Genomic DNA, 17,197 nt, shown 5'->3' with positions numbered 1-17,197 from the left:
TAAAATATCTCCAATAAATAATGCAGCTTCTCCCTCCCACGCCAGCTCTTCAGGGCATAGATCCAACAGTGGCGAGGTTTGTGCCATCTGATTTATTTCTATAATTTCTCCTTTAAAAAAAAGCAGCTATTCTTTCTCAAAAGGAACTGATGACCAGTGTATCATACAATAGTCATAAATGATCAAGCAGGCCCAAAACACTGATATGAACAGTATTTTATTAACAAAAAGGAAAATTATATATGGAGGAAGACAGTAAGAGCCTGACATTACCTGACTCTTGTGAAATTCAAAGTATAAGATTTCTTTGTGCTCACTGTCACATATTTCAGGAAATGACCACAACCTGGGAAGTCTATAAACTAAAAACCTGCAACAGAGAATTTCAGAAGCTCGAAAGGCACCAACCAGAGTGGATTAAATATAAAATTATAAAAAATACTTCAGTACATTGATAACTCCAAATCCAAATTACAAAAGCCAAGGAGAATGTAAATTGCATAAAACTTTTATTATTTATTAGCAGTGTATTATTCTACACTTTAAAATAGAACAAAATATCTTTTTGAAGGTAAACTATTCATAACAAAATACATGTCAAACAATTTTTATTATTGGAGTAGAATCACTTTGCTATATACTTTCTATATTATACACATATACTTCTCGGTTTGTCTATGTATGCACATGTGTATAAATAATTTTAAGACATACCCATGTAGATACATATGACTAAGTACACACATAATTATGAAAAATTTACAGTAGTCAATTTTACAATCATTTAGTAGCTGCACATAAGTTAGTATTCACAGAACTAAAACTGTCAATATGGTTCCCTTTCCCCCACTTCTCAAATATCATCTGAATTACTCTTCACTGACAATTTTGAAAAAATACATCATTTTCCTATACAATTAACCAATCATTTTTTACAATAACTCATAATAAAATATTTTACTATTTTAGCTTTAGAAAAGGTATACAGTTTAATTCCACTTAGTTTAAGTTTTGATTCCTAAAACATACAATTCCTTTTTTTCATCAGTTTAGTGCAATTGTTTGGTACTTCAGTTTTTGAAGGTTAAATTAACGAACCTGAGTCAAACATTCATTCAAATGCCTTTTTTAAAATGTAAAACATAAACAAGATGTTTTGATGAAGCATGTATAATAGTCTCAATGTACCCCCTTCTAATAAATATATGATAAATAACTCAACGGTTGAGAGTAAAGCGCTTCATATGAATCCACTGAACTGTCTCTGAGTAGTCCATTCTTAAGCAGCATGGAAAACAAACAGGATCAAAGACTCCCCAACTCCCCAAGGAAAAGAAGCTTACAGGCTTCTGGAACCTAAATATAAGATTACATTTACATGAAAGGGCTGTGAAGTACCTAGGAGTCCTTTCATTTTCATGTTAGGTTTCAGATATGCCAGCTTGTGTGTCAGGGGTTTGTGATCTGTTTTAAACTTATCTCCTCTATTAATACATTGAACTACTTAGCAGCATCTTTTTCAGTTTTTTTTCTCTTCATTGATTTAGAACTGGTGCCAGACCATGTGTGAATACAGCCAAAAACCTCGTACCAAAAACCAGATTACTCTAATTGGGTTACGAACTCTTTTGAGAGGAGGAAAGAAAAGCATTTGGACTGTAGAGTCATTTCATAGAGCAAAACCATTCTTTCAGAAGAAATATTCGATGAATTCTGATCTTCAGCTGGATGTTAAATTTTGTTAAAACCCCCAAAGATGCAAAACTAAATGGCTCAGCAACAAAAACAAAGGGAAATGAAATGGTCTAAATAAGCCATATCAAATGACTGTACTCTTGCTAGAGATAAACTCGGATAAACTTAAGTTAGACTGACTTCCCAAAAGAATGAACTGTTCTGCCATATTCACAGTGGGAACAGAAAAATCACTTTCTAAAAACTTTCTCCCTTACTTTTTCTTAATAAAGAGGAATTATTTATTCATTGTAGATAAAACCATACTAAACAAATTCAAAATACAAATTTTTGGTAGCAAACAGGAAGAAAACCTAAGTCAAAATATAGTCTAGTTTTTACATAATTTTATATATTTATAAATTTATCAAAATAGTCTTTTAAAGTTCACAATACATACATAACATAACACTGTACATGTAAATGTAATAACAAATGTATTATGAAATACATTAAAAAATAACCTTTCAAAATACCAAATTCAACATGAAAACTGTCTTAAAAAGGGTTGACATCTTCATAAACATAGTTTCAGTGCACTTATAGTAGTCATTAACCAGAGTTTTCTGGTTTCAAGTCTCATGAAGGTGTTATCTTAGTGCTCTCTTTAATTTAAGGTAAGAAGGCAGAGATATTCTTCTGGCAAAAGCAGCTGCTTTCTCTCTACATTGCTCGTCCAGATGAAGCAATTGTGTCTAAGAGTAGAACAGCTTTCACCGGAGTGGCAAGGCCTTAGTAATGAACATATTCAGACTGAAGGGACTGTGCAGGGGAGAGACATAAACTGAGGTTAAATTCCATCACACACAAAATGTCTTGTACATTATGCAGCTTCTTCCTTCAACACAAGGTAATTTGGGTCTATTATGTAAAAGATAAATGAATCAACTAGAAAAGAATAGAAAAAGATGAGGGAAACAAAGTATTTGCTAAGAATGAGATATTCAATTAGGTAAAGTAATTGCAAGAAAACTTTATATTTTAAAAGCCTTACTAATTTAATACTAGTGATTAAAAATTAAGTATTATTTGGAAATTGGTAGGTAGCACTAAACTTGCTTTTAAGCTTTTGTACAAATACTATGGAGTTTTACTCAAAAGTACTAAATGACATTTGTAACTAAATAGAAGATTATTAGAGTATACTTTAAGGAATATATATACTTTTTATTTAATGCAATGCATAGCAAATGAATCTTAATGCTTCTAATGCAGGAGAATTAGCCGTCATTTAAACAGATTCCTTAAGGATGTATGGATACAATAAATACCTTATAAATCCTTTCCACTTAGGGGGGACACAAAGCACTTAGAGCTTTGAAATCTGATCTTAAGACCCAAAAAGCTTTTGTGTAGAAGAGTCTTGCAGTCATAACATAATAAACAGTGGGCAACTTTCAAGAGAAATAAATAATGCAACATCCCACATCACATTAGATAAGAACATATAAAAGGAGCATGCTTCAGATATGTAATCAGAATGCATTGACAATAGACATAAACCAGGAAGAGATAAAGACAGGTAGAGAAAATCTGCCAAACAGTTATTTTTGAGCAGCAAACAGCAGTTAGAAAGAAGAAACATAAATCAGCCTAAACATTAACAATTTCTTTGCATAATTCTTCTAGTCAAATACCTTAGAAAAATAAAGTTTACTTGATTTGCTACCAAATGCCCTTTTCTCTTCCTCCAATAATTATTTTTCAAATTTATCTGCAGCATTTTATTAATAGGTCATCAATTCTGAGAATGGTCCATTTTATTGATAGTATGGGTATCAGTAAAAAAGAATCTGTCCATTTTGCATATAATTTACAAAAGGATTCAAACTATCTTTGAACAGCTTCAAAATCCCAGTGAACTTTATACCCTATCAACAGCCATTTACTACATAAGTATCTATCAACACCGTGAGTCAAAAGTTATGGTCCTTGCCCTCAAAGGGCAAAAGACCACACTGTCACACAGACACAAAGTGAAAAGACAAAGGTGCCAACATTAAATAATAATATACATAGGGTGAGAGTAACATTGTGCACAAGCAAAAGATTAGGCAAGGGGTGGAAAAGGAAGGTCGTGGCAGGGAGGTGCGTTCTTGAGGCTGCAAGTTTCAAGGAAGAGGTTAAATGTTAAGAGCAGGAAGAAAAAAGGAAAAGGTTTGGCAAACTGGCCTTCTCACTATAGGATGTAGTTTATGTCAAGGCTTCAAAACAGGAGAGATGATCAAGACTTAGGGTACTATAATGTAAATATACCTGAACTCACAGAGAGAATAAGAGGTAAAACTCTGAGAAAGTCCAGTGAAACTGGTCCAGTGCCTTGAAGCCCATTTAACTTGTGGGACATCAGCTACCATCCTAGCAGTTAGAGCTTGAAAGTGGACTATCATTTTTCTAGGTGGTTTTTCCCAGTTTCTTCTGAAATCTCTGCAGAGAGGGCAGAGCCACGAGGTCTCCCCAGCAGCAAAAATGCCACACATGCATGCTATACACTGGCCAATGCTTTCTTGGGAATATTTTAACTTTCGCTTTTGTTCTAATTAGAAAAGTTATTCATACTAACATAAATTATAAAGCTCCTCTGATTGCTTGAAAATTTACAACAAAGTTGTTTTTGCAAGCACCTCTAAAGTTCCATCAACTCTCAATAAACAGAAATACAGCAAATGAACAGACACTAGACAAGCGACCTTTGTTAAACTAACTTTCTTCCAGGTTAAAGTGTTTTACATTATGCATCAATATATAGGGGGTAAATATGTGTGTACATGTATTTATTTATTTTATGGAATCATGATACCCACTGAACTAGAAAATGGAAATAGTTTAGAATATTAGACTAAGGATTTCAATCATTCATGTGAAGTATATATTCATTAGTCTCTGGCAGACAGCCTTTCCTTGCACACAGCAGACGTCAGAAACTCTGGCTGGTGTTTAATCCAGCCTTCAGATTCAGAGGACCACAGTCTTTACTGCTTCCTTTGCCACTCACCCAGTTTGCTCACTTACATTGCCTAATTCTCTCTGCAGGCCTCTGTAAACAAATGAAGACATGATTTGGCCAAAGAATGAAACTTCTGTCATGCTGATTAATTTATTCAACAAACAATTATTGAACATCAATAGTATGTATATATTAGGTACTGTGGGATAAAAATATGATACCAAAGTTCTGGAAACCAAACATATCCCATGGTTTCTTTATATGGTGTAAAGAAAATTAAAGAAAATAAGAGATCAGTAAAACGGGTTTGGCAAATTATTCCGACATCAGTGTTTTATAACAAATTAACCCCTTTTCATTTTCAGTCTAAAACAAAAATCTTAATGTAACTGGACTTAGGGAAGAAAGAGAATTGTTAAAATCTACAAGACCTATCATTTTTGAAAAGTATAACTAATATTTCGAGGCCTTTTCACTGGGGAAACAATAGTGACAGAAATTCAGATTTCAGGCACCACGTGTTTATATAATGGGGTTGTACTCAGGGTATCTGGTTCATTTGTTTTCCAAATGTACATGTATCCTCAAGTTATTAATATCCCAGTTATTGGCACTTTTAATTTTTATAGTAAAAATGAAAATGCACTGTGTACTCCATAAACAATATCATTATTGCTATTGATTTTATTATTCAAAAAATAGATTAACTGAAGTACAACTAACTGGAATTTTTGTTACATTAGATATACTACTTAACAGGTCAATTATTCTGTAAAAGATGCTTATTGAGTACTTTCTACATACCGGGCACAGTTGTAAACATCTTATATGTATTAACTCATTAAACGCTCTGAATAACTCATTTTACAGATGAGGAAATTGAGGCACAAAGCAGTAACGTTACTTGCCCAAGATCATGCAACTAGGAAGGAATTTGAACTCCAGCAGTCTGGCTGTAAAGCCCAAACTCTTAGCCACCACAATATAATGCCTCAAGACGCTTCCAGCATTTGTCCTGTGATTCACTACATATTCAAATAAACATTCTCTATCACATGACACGGACAAATAATGAGCAGGGTATGATCCTGAGCGAGCAAAGAAATACTAACATACAAAAGAGAGTGTACTATTTATTACTGCAAAGGAGATAAGATTTTTAAATGATTTTCAATAGAACTGAATCCAAAAGAATTTTCAGGAATATTCTATAAGGAAATTTTCTTTATAAGAACACCCATGTTTAAATATTGTGATTAAAGTTTTAATTCTGCTCAGCCAATTTTTTTTATCATTACCATAGAACTGATACCTAATGTAGGTGGAAAAAAAAACAAAAAAAACCCTCAGCAATGACAATGATATGGTTATGAAGGAAGCGAGACCTGAGGTGTAAATATTATTTTACAAAGTAGCACTTATTTATATAACCAAGAGATTTTAACTTCTTTAACAGAAAATTCAAGTTCATGTGGCCATTAGGTTCAACTGGGTCACAGTGAGTTAAGACCAGATCAAGTTTATCATGATCATATGGTATTTTTACAGTATGAATACCCTAAACTAGTAACACAGCAATATTCAGCCTGCAAATGAAGGATAAAATTACCTTACATTGCAGCCCCCAAAATTTTTATGTCAAAATATAAGCTTCCAGCAAGAATTCTTGCTCTGAAAGCAGCTGGATTTGACACAAAACACAGTGTTAGGTAAGGAGATCAAGACAATTTGTTCTGTTCTGGAAATGTGCTACTAATCTGTTTTGGCAGATGTAGGTAGTGACATTAAAAATTTAGGTATTCTGGGGGTGTTTCTTTTTTAAACAGCCCAGTTACCTAATCATGGTAGAAAAATGTCTAATAATTATTGATATAAATACTGTACAAATAGTTAATAAATAAAACTATAAACCGACTATCAAAAACAGCAAATTGTAAAGAATAATGAAAGTTAAGGTCTTTGCGAGCAAACGAATGCAATAATGTCTTAGTGTTCAAACAACTTGGACCAAAGGACCCTACGATCTGGAGTGTTGGTTCCCTAGTAGGTCAAAATCACCGTGTGCTTTTGTCACACTGACTTTTTCTTTCCTGCATTTCCCCATTTTCCCAAGTCCCTTAGGAAGAAAAAAATAGTCTACTAGTTACCTTGGTTTGAGTTCTAACTACAGAAGCAAAAAGCACCTACAGAGGCAAAAAGTGATTAGTTTTACACTTTGCTGTACATCTGAAACTAACACAATATTGTAAATTAACTATACTTCAATTTTTAAAAAGTGATTTGTTTTAATGGCATCACTGATAGTTAAAGGAAAGAAACACATGTTTGGTAATATGGTATCTTATATATAACTCCAGTGTTTTTAAGTTTTAATGAACAAATGAGGAAAAAATAAACACTGGGGAAAAATAAATTTATCTATAACTGCCTCTATACTCCTGGGTCTTTTATGGCTTTGCAATGGAGTCTCCAGTTGTAATGTCTGTAAGTTAAAAACACACAAATGCGTGCATTGATACATACTTCCACAAACATGGTTTCACAATACTACTGAAAGTATCTGCCTCTGCTAACATGATAATACTTCTGCGATAACACTAGTAGAAGCATAGCTGGATAAGGTTTTATTGGCATCATATTAGGTTAAGGTTTGTGATAAAATCAGCTTCAAAAGAGGTATAAGCATTTTTCTACAGTGCTCTCTAAGCATTTCAGGGACCCTAAGATTTAACAATGCAATTTTGGTTAACTAAAATGCTATACAAACTATTCTTTCACCTTCCTGCATAACTTTTAATAGATTCTTTTTTCTAGGGGAACTTAATATGTGCTCTTCAACAATCACAAAGAGCTCAATTGTTAGATGACAGATTGTTGACACTCAATTTGACTCAGCCAACCATTACATGCGTGTTTTCAGTTCATCTGAACACCAAACTTATACTGATGCAAGCTTGGTTGAAATGTATTTTCTTTTATTTTAGTAAAGCCACATTTGTAGAAAAAAACAAAACAAAACTCTCAGATTGCTGTATATTAAAGTTAGAGCTGAGAAGTTGTTTGCTTTTTATTAGTGCTTCCTGCACTTGCAATGATTATGGGCCCCTAATTAGCCATTTGCTTAACTTTCATGAACCTAGATAGATTATACAACGTTTAGTTCAATAAATATTTATTAGGTGCTTTCCACACTTTGGAACCTGAGAAAACAAAGATGCCTCTGAGGAGCTTAAAGCCAGCAGAGGAGAGAGAGAATCACATACAGCTGACTATACTATGAGAGAAACCAGAGGGTGAGAACAAAGTCCCACGAGAGATGAGAAGGACAAGGCTTTCTGCCTGGATGGGTCACAAATGCGTCATCAAAAAGATAACTAGTGAGCCAGGCCAGGAAATAAAAAACCAAGCAGAGACAGGAGGAAAAGCAGAGTAAACTGCTTGTGCTAGGGGCTCGGCACGAGGCAGAACGCCAGTCAGGATGCCGGGTGGAGCTGCTGGAGAAGACAGGGCGGGAGGCACGTGGTCTGATGGGGAAGGGCGCCGAGGGGCAGGCAAGGGATCCAGACCAGACCCTGTGTGCAAAGTGGAGACGATGAATGACTCTTAACACAGGAATGATTTAATCAGCTGTGCCTTAGACATCCAGCGCTGGCAGCAGTACAGAAGAAAGTTTAAAGGCAAGAGATACTGAGGGCAGGGAGGAAATTTAAAATGCTAACCCAATAGTCCACGAAGACCTCAATGAAGGCAGCAGTGATAAGAATGGAGAGACAAAATACGGACATTTCAAAGGGAAAACTGCTAGGACTTAGTGGCTGGATGTGGCACAGGGAAGGCAGAAGTAACGTCAAAGACCATTCCAAATTTCTAGCTTGGATGATTGGATGTATAAAGATCGCAATCAGTAAGCCAGGAAACAAAAGGAGGAGTAGACAACTGAAAAAGCATGTATTCTTTCCCATGACTGCCCACAGGAAGTTAGAAATGCAAGTTCAATGCTCAGGAGATGATTACCCAGAGAGAGAAGTAGACCAAGATCAGAGCCTTAGGAAAAATCATTAAGGGGTGGGTGGAGGAAGACAAACTGGTAACTATTTAATGGGGGGAAAAGGAGAAATGGGAAAATAATATTCCAAAACTCAAGAGACCAAAAATAACAGGAGAAAAGGGTGGTCAACAGAGTCAAATGCTGTAGGAAGACTAAGAAGAGTGAGGACTAACAAGAGATCATCAGATCTGGCTGAAGGAAGTCAGTGGCAGCCTGTGCGACAGACTTTCACCATACTGTGGTGCCACCTCCCTTGTCCAAGTTTGTCCATAAAGGAGACACTATGATAGGTGACAGAACTGAGGGGAGAAATTGGTAAGACCACTCTGTACCTGTTCACAGGTGAGGAGACAGGCAAATGGACGGTAAGAGACTGAAGATCTAGCAGAGAAAGGATATGGATGGGGCAACTCCCAGGAACAGTTTGGAAAGAATAGTTCAGGCAGGTAGGGTTACCACTGGAAAACAGTAGGCCTCCTTTTTTAAAAAAGGAATAAAAGGACACGTCAGATGCAGATACACTCTGAGGTAGAGAAGAGGACAGTGAAGAGGAATTATTCCTGAAAAATTCTATGTTCTCAGGAGAACTCAGGACCAGGTTAACTAAGGTTGGAGGAGCTATGTTGATGAAGAGCGTGAAAAAGCTTTGGAACAGCCAATGTGGGGAAGAGAAAGGGAGCCAAAATGGGATAAGTAAACTACTTATGAGCACTGAAGGGTCAGGGTAAATTAGAAATTCATTTGAAATGGAGTCAGTTGGCAAAGTTGGGATTTTCTCCAGCAGAGCTCAGAAGAGAGAGACTAGAAACAGACATGAGATGGCTGAACTGATCTAATTTGGGAGGCTAGTGATAAAGTGGCTACAGAAAAAAGGTCCAAGTGGAACAGAGAATGTTGGAAAAAGGAAGCAGAAATGACTATGGGGCTACAGAAGGAAGTAAACTGTGAAGGGAAACAGGCAAGGGTCATAAAGAGGTCATGGGGAAGAGTCAGTAGGGTGCGGGGGGGGGGGGGCGGGCGGTATGTTTGATATGAGCCTTATAGAATTCAAGACATCAGAAGCAATGTTCTAAGCAATAAGAAGATCCATGAAATGGATTTCCAAGTGAATAAAAGCAAAGATCACTGAAGTTAAGGAAGTTTAAAATACAGTAGCTGTGAGACTGAGCAAGTCACTGCCTCTCTGAGTCTTAATTTCCTCATCTACCAATTACGGATTAAATAAATAAGATGATGTAAGATATTGCACCTGATACAATGTGAGGCACATAGGAGGTATTCAGTAAATCATTGATGAGGATGATGATAAGGATTAGAAAAATGTTACAGTTGTCACACATGCTGGCAGTAGCTTGGTAGCTAAAAAGTAAAGCCAAAGTCCTCAGTATAATGGTATTAGGCGGCAGATGCTTTGGGAGGTAATTAGGTCATGAGAGTAGAGACTTCATGAATGAGATTGGTGTTCCTTTTTTTTTTAAAATTTATTTATTTTATTTATTTATTTTTGGCTGTGTTGGGTCTTCATTGCTGCTCATGGGCTTTCTCTAGTTGCAGCGAGCGAGGGCTACTCCTTATTGCGGTGTGCGGGCTTCTCTTGTTGAGGAGCACGGGCTCTGGGCACATGGGCTTCAGTAGTTGTGGCATGCGGGCTCTAGAGTACAGGCTCAGTAGTTGTGGCGCACAGGCTTAGTTGCTCCACGGCATGTGGGATCTTCCTGGGCCAGGGCTCAAACCCATGTCCCCTGCATTGGCAGGTGGATTCTTAACCACTGTGCCACCAGGGAAGCCCCAGGATTGGTATTCTTATAAAAGGGACCCAGAGAGCTCTCTCGCCCTCTTACAGCCATGTGAGGATACAATGAGAAGATGGCAGCCTGCAACCCGGAAGAGAGCCCTCACCTGAACCTGACCATGCTGGCACCTGATCTCTGGCTTCCAGCCCCCAGAATGGTGAGAAATAAATTTGTTGTTTATAAGCTGCTAGTCTAGGGTATTTTGTTATAGCAGCTGAGCTCACTAACATACTGGTTTTTAATGTCCTTTCTTTTCACTCTAATAACTTTCAATCAGAGACTGAACCTGAGGATGCCAAAGCCCACACAGATGATGAACTCATTAATATTACGGAACTGAGGGTTTCACAATAGTCTGACCAAGAGAGAGAAATATCTGCTTCTATGGATAAACAGTTCTCTCTCACACATATCAGCCCTGTGGGTTCAGATATTCAACAGCAAACAGCCTGTGTTGTTTACCAAAGATTTCTTCCATGAGGGGCAGATCCAATGACTTTACAAGTAACATGCATGGGGCATCTGTGCTTGTTTGCACATGCATGCACACCTGCATGTATGTGTGTCTGTGTGTAATGGGGGTTGCAATAAAAACATGCCTTTCTGCGTTAAACACCTTACACACATACAGTAAATTTCAAATTTTTGGAAGAAATAAATGACCTACTCAATATTAGAAAAGACGACAACATGGAATAAATAAACCAATAATCAAATAAGTAAGCAGAGTCCAATGCTAGATACTATGAAGTTAATAAAAGTAAGATGCCACGGTTTCTAACCTCAAGTTTACCAACCAACTCAGTGGGAACCCAAGGCATATACCCATGGGAAAGGTGACTCTCAATACGAAACAGAAATGATAAAGGCCAAATGACCAATACAGAGAGGACAAATTAAGAGAAAGTCAAGACTGCTATAGTTGGGTGAGGCCAAGGAAGGCTTCACAGAGGAGGAAGTAGGATTTAGGCTAACTTCTGAAGGGAAGGAGTCTGAAAGCAAAGGTGAACCAGATTGGGAGCATAGCATGTAAGAAAAGGATGACGGCCCTTGGAGCAGGGAATATTCAAGTTCCACATAGAAGAAGTAAAAGGATCATGCTCAGGAGTGAAGGGAAATGAGTTTGAAATAAGGGTGGGGGGAAGACTCAAAAAGACCCTGAATGGTTAACCCCAGAGACTGAACCTACTTCATGTCAAGATGGAGCTGAAAGTTATGCTCCAAATGACCACTCTGGGTATAAATCAAATATTTTTAAAATGTGAGGAAGAAAAGCACAACAGGACACAAAAGTAAGATCAACATGTTCATGGCCCAGAAATGAACTAAGACACAGTGGCAGGCCACTGGCTACAGAGCTGGAAGCTGGCAGAGGTGGCCAGGTGTCCCATTCCTGGGGGTACACAGGCTAAAAGCTGCTGGCCTGAATCTGAGGCTGGGGTCAGGCTCTCCCACCTGTGAAAGGGGCCAAGGGAAGCCACAAACAATGCCTTGGGCCAGGTTTGTACACAGCTGCATCCTTGCCTGAGAAGTCAGCCTCCCGAGCTCACCACAGGAGGAGAAGCTGGGACATGAAGAATCTGTTTCTAGACTGGAACACCTAGGGCGTCAAGTGGAGCCAAGAAGAAAGCCAATAGGTGAGGCAGGGAAAACAAAGAGAGGGGGAGAGAAACAAAAAACTCTCATCCAAAGTGAATCTACAAATGAAAATTCTAAAGCACACAAGGAACGTGAACACCAAGAGAACTGACAAAGTCTGCAATCAGGAGACAAATTCTCACAGGCTGAAGCAACAGGCAAACCACAAAGCAATCTCAAAACAACTTATCATCTGAGATCCTCAAGGTGAGAAAATGAAGAATAGCCATAAAAAGAATAAGCATTTATTAAATGAAATAGGCAGGTCCAATGAGAACAGATGACTATCATAAAGAATGAATTATAAATGCTGGAAATGAAAGCTATGGCTGTGGAAATCAAAAGGTAAATAGGTTAGGGATACATTGCAGAATGGACACAGTTAAAAGAGAATTAGTGAACTGGAAAATAATAGGAGGGAGTCAATCAGAACACCGCCAGAGGGCTTCCCTGGTGGGGCAGCGGTTAAGAATCTGCCTGCCAATGCAGGGGACACAGGTTTGAACCCTGGTCCGGGAAGATTCCACATGCTGTGGAGCAACTAAGCCTGTGCGCCACAACTACTGAAGCCTGTGCGCCTAGAGCCCGTGCTCGGCAATAGGAGAAGCCACCACAATGAGAAGCCCGCGCACCACAATGAAGAGTAGCCTCCACTCTCTGCACCTAGAGAAAGCCCGCGCACAGCAACGAAGACCCAATGCAACCAAAAATAAATAAATAAACTTTTTTTAAAAAAAGGAACACAGCCAGAGCAATAGGAATTTCAAAACATAAAATAGAAGGCAAGAATACTGAGGACAGATTGAAATGCTCTAACATAAGTCTAGGGGTATTGCAAAAGAAGAGAGTAGGAGGAAAGGCCAAAAAGCACTATCCAGAAAGATAATGGTTGACAATTTTCCATAATTGAAAAAGTCATCAGCCCTTTGACTGAAAGCACACTGAGGCCAAAAAAGGACAAACTATAACGAATCAATATCTAGATATATTATGGTGAAACTGTAGAACTTCAAGGAAAAAGAGAAAAATCTGATAATAATTAGCTTTACTCTTCAACTGAGAAGCTTTGGGAGCAAAGGATAACATTAAGAAACTAGGATTTTAAGCTTACGCTGGCAGCAGTACAAAGACAGATTGAAGGACCAGAAAAATGATGGCTTAAGATTAACTAAGCCAGAAGATGCCCTCATGGAGCTTTCAATCTAGTGGAAGACAATGGCTTACACATCTTTGTCTTACCTTCCTCCACTAAAACAATACTGAGCTTATGGTAGACACTCATATAATATTGGATAATTTTTTAATTGGATAAGCCTCTATACATATACAAAAAGCACTTACTCTCTTTTACTGCTGGCCAAAAATAAACTAGAGGAAGATTAAAATAAGATCCTTTCCTATTGATTTAGCATATTGTTGACATTATATAAGAAAAAAGGTATCAAATTAAGTTGAACAACCAAGGCAATAACTCCAATGTATTTGAGATAAAAGCAAGTTCTGTGTTTTAAAGAATCCTTTCAAATGGAGAGTCAAAAACAGCTGTCGGGGCTTCCCTGGTGGCGCAGTGGTTGAAAGTCCGCCTGCCGATGCAGGGGACATGGGTTCATGCCCCGGTCTGGGAAGATCCCACATGCCACGGAGCGGCTGGGCCCGTGAGCCATGGCCGCTGAGACTGCGCGTCCGGAGCATGTGCTCCGCAACGGGAGAGGCCATGACAGTGAGAGGCCCATGTAATGCAAAAAAAAAAAAAAACAGCTGCAGGATTTATACAGCAAATTAATGTAAACCACTATTTAACATTAGAAGCTTGAACAACCTTCAGCTCTATCTGCAAATACCGTGTGTACCTAAATAACTTATATGTAAATTTAGGCATCACCTGAACCGTGCTGACCTCAGAACAATTTGATGCTTTGTCAAGTAACATTCCCAAGTCCCCCTGGGAAGGGAACAGAAGAATACCAATGCTGAAATAATGACAAAGATGTAGTTCAATACTGAGACCGAGCTCATGTTCTTGATAGTATTAGTATCCCTTAGCTGGAAAATTGCATCAAATTTAAGGCAATGCCACAACAAAGAGGAGAGATGGAAAAACCACAGTAATTTGAACATACAGAAAGGTTAGAAAGCTAGTACTAACCCTATATATTAAATAATATTTAATCCTTTATCAGGACAAGACGATAGTTTTTTAAATGAAGAACAGGCAGAGTGAAAAGACATCAAGTTAAATCAGGAAAAGCTATTACATACCATTGGAAAGTAGGCGCATTTTATTGGGTATGGATGTTCAAACAATCAATAAGTAGTTCATCACTGTCACACTAACATTACCCCGAAGTAAAAATGAAGCATGCTTTAATGCACACAGCAATTGCTCAGATTTTCATCAAACTGGTTATTTCAGGAAGCTGGATCTAATAATTTGATCTTATTCCAATTCCTACTTTAAGAACAAATAATACCTTAAAATATATATTTTCCCCCTAATGCTAGAACACAGAACTTAACCTATTCATAGGCTACCCAGGTTGTTCTGACACTGGTCAAATCTGAGGTGGAAACTCATCCACAGAGTCTTCACAACCAAAGAGCAGACTAACCAGCTGAGTATAAAAATGGTAACGACCACTGGGACAGGGAACTGCATTTAAGGCAATTTCAGCGGTGGCATAAGGAGAACATTAAAGTAGTACACAATATTTCATTTCAATCTTCCTTTCAACTTTAAACCAAATGAGTATTTTTAATACTTTTCTGTGTTTAGAACTGCATTAGAAACCATAAGATAGAAAAGAATTTTACAAAATGTCTACACAAAGTTTAAAATTTGGAGACTTGCAAATAAAAATTGCATGTATAAAGTCTTGCATGTATAGACAACATGTAAACAAATACAGATGCTTGTGTATGCAAAGCAACGCTACATATTGATAAAGCAGTAAATAGTCATCATGAATAGAAACAGAGGTTAAAAAGTAAAACATTTGGTGGGTTCGATTTCTTGAGAAGAGTTTCAGAGCGTATATGGAAGATAATATGTCTTCTCATAATGAGAAATTAGTGAAGAAGGAAGGGGGTTTCCAAGAAAGAGCTTCCCAGAGGCCAAGAGGTAGGGGAGGAAACCACCCTCAGGGTCAAGCAGGGGAAAGCTGGTACAAAGATACAGTAAGGAGAACAAAGGACAGAGAGCCTGAAAGCTCAGCAAAGGAATTCAGGATCAATGTTCTACAATTAGGGGATCACTGGTCACTTTCAAATGATGATGAGATCAGTATCTATTACCTGGCTATGCTCTCAAGCGGGGATCGGCAAACTATAGCCCAGGGGACAAATCCAGCTCACCACCTGTTTCTGTAAATAAAGCTTCATTGGAACACAGCCACACCCTCCATACACATATATGAAAGAGTTAGGACACAGAGCCAAAAATTTGCTCTCTGGTCCTTTACAGAAAGAGTTTGTGACCCCAGTTTAACGTATAAATTAAGACTGAGTTAAGAAGATTATCAACAAGGCTAACACAACAAAGAAGATGAGAAAGCAGCAGAATAGAGAAGAAGGGGGAAATTCCAAGAGACAATGAATGGCCTCACTGACGTAACCTGCAACATCACTAAGAGAATATTCTTGAAAATGTTTGAAGATCAATATATGAGTGAATAACAAAGCTTAGTATAAGCTACTACTTAATAATTTTAAAAGTCACAAAAAAGATTTTAATAGGTGATACCTGAAGAAGCTTTCAAAAGAACCTTATTACAGGATTGCTTATCTTATTTATGTTTATATTCCCTACAGGTCAATACAATAAAATCTTGTTATAAAAGGCTGTTCCCAGCAAGCAAAGATTAATTTCTGACACAGAAGTCACAAAAAATTCTTTGTAGCCAACCTGGCTATATATATGTATTTTTATAATAAAGCACATTATTTTACAACTCCTCATATCAAATGTTGTAAAAAATATGTTTTCTAAGGACCATATTTTTTTTCAATAGCTAAGTTTCCATTTATAAAAATAAATATATCATTTAAAATTTCATAGTAAAAATATGTTAGAGCTATTGGTCATATATGATTATTTAATAGTATCTATACTACTACGTATGTGCATTGAAACACGGCGTAATTGTTGAAAAGCATAGAATTTACCGAAAGAAACCTGCTGAGGTAGGATTGGGAGACAGCAGACAGAGCTCAAACTGGTCTTCTGCCTCCAGGGTTTCTAGCAAGAGCTCCCATCCCCATGAATGCCAGGATTATCTTCATCAAATCAGATCTGATCAAGCCACTCCTGCTGACAAGATTCCAGTAGTCACACTGCACCTCCTAGTTTGGCTTCAGCTTAATTTTCCAGCCTTATCTTTAGGTAACCACCCCTGGCTTTAGCTACACTGGAACACTCACTGCTCTTAAAACGATAATAGCTAAAATTATTGAGCATTATCTATAGGCACTGTGTAAACTATTTCATATGATTTATCTCAATTAATCATCACAACCACCCTATTACAAAGATTATTATCATTACCACATAAGCTTCAAAGCACACAGTCATATGTTTGTATACAATTTACAAAAATAGTTTGTACTCTTTATCTTAAACAGATCCCACCAAACTGTATAAGTTTCAGGTGCACAAAACCTAAATATGCTCCTGAAAATTATTATTCCCATCTCCTGAGGCTCGGAGAGGTTAAATAACTTGCCAAAGTACTCACCACAAGGAAATGGTTGAGACAGTATTTGAACCCAGGTCTACTCATCTTTAGAAACTAAGAACTTAACTATAGTACTAAGGCTGTACCTCTGTTCTTGTAGCTCCCATTGTCTGAAATGACCATTCCCCGTCTTCCTATTTTCATCACTAGATTTCTAGAAGGCTCCTATTCATCCTCCAAAGCCCAACTAAAATGTTATGCCTTCTTCACAGCTTTCCCTAACCCTTCTTGGAAAAAAAGGCATATCCTTTAGATATCCCTCTATTTTAAACACATATCACAGCATATCTATGACATGATGTAATCA

General features: G+C 37.4%; 1 protein-coding gene across 1 annotated transcript in view; it reads right to left on the bottom strand.

Moving 5' to 3' along the window:
- Positions 1-253: 253 nt before the first annotated feature.
- Positions 254-17,197, bottom strand: part of CDC14A (cell division cycle 14A) — a 185,339-nt gene continuing 168,395 nt past the window's right edge. The window contains exon 16 of the mRNA XM_060026306.1: positions 254-2,496. Coding sequence (XP_059882289.1) covers positions 2,467-2,496 — 30 coding nt within the window. The 3' untranslated portion in view covers positions 254-2,466. The remainder of the gene's footprint in view (positions 2,497-17,197) is intronic.

This window comes from Delphinus delphis, chromosome 1 (genome assembly GCF_949987515.2).
Source record: "Delphinus delphis chromosome 1, mDelDel1.2, whole genome shotgun sequence".
NCBI classification, from domain to species: domain Eukaryota; kingdom Metazoa; phylum Chordata; class Mammalia; order Artiodactyla; family Delphinidae; genus Delphinus; species Delphinus delphis.
The sequence above is the reverse complement of the archived record's forward strand: the minus strand, read 5'-3'. Positions and strand labels throughout refer to the sequence as shown.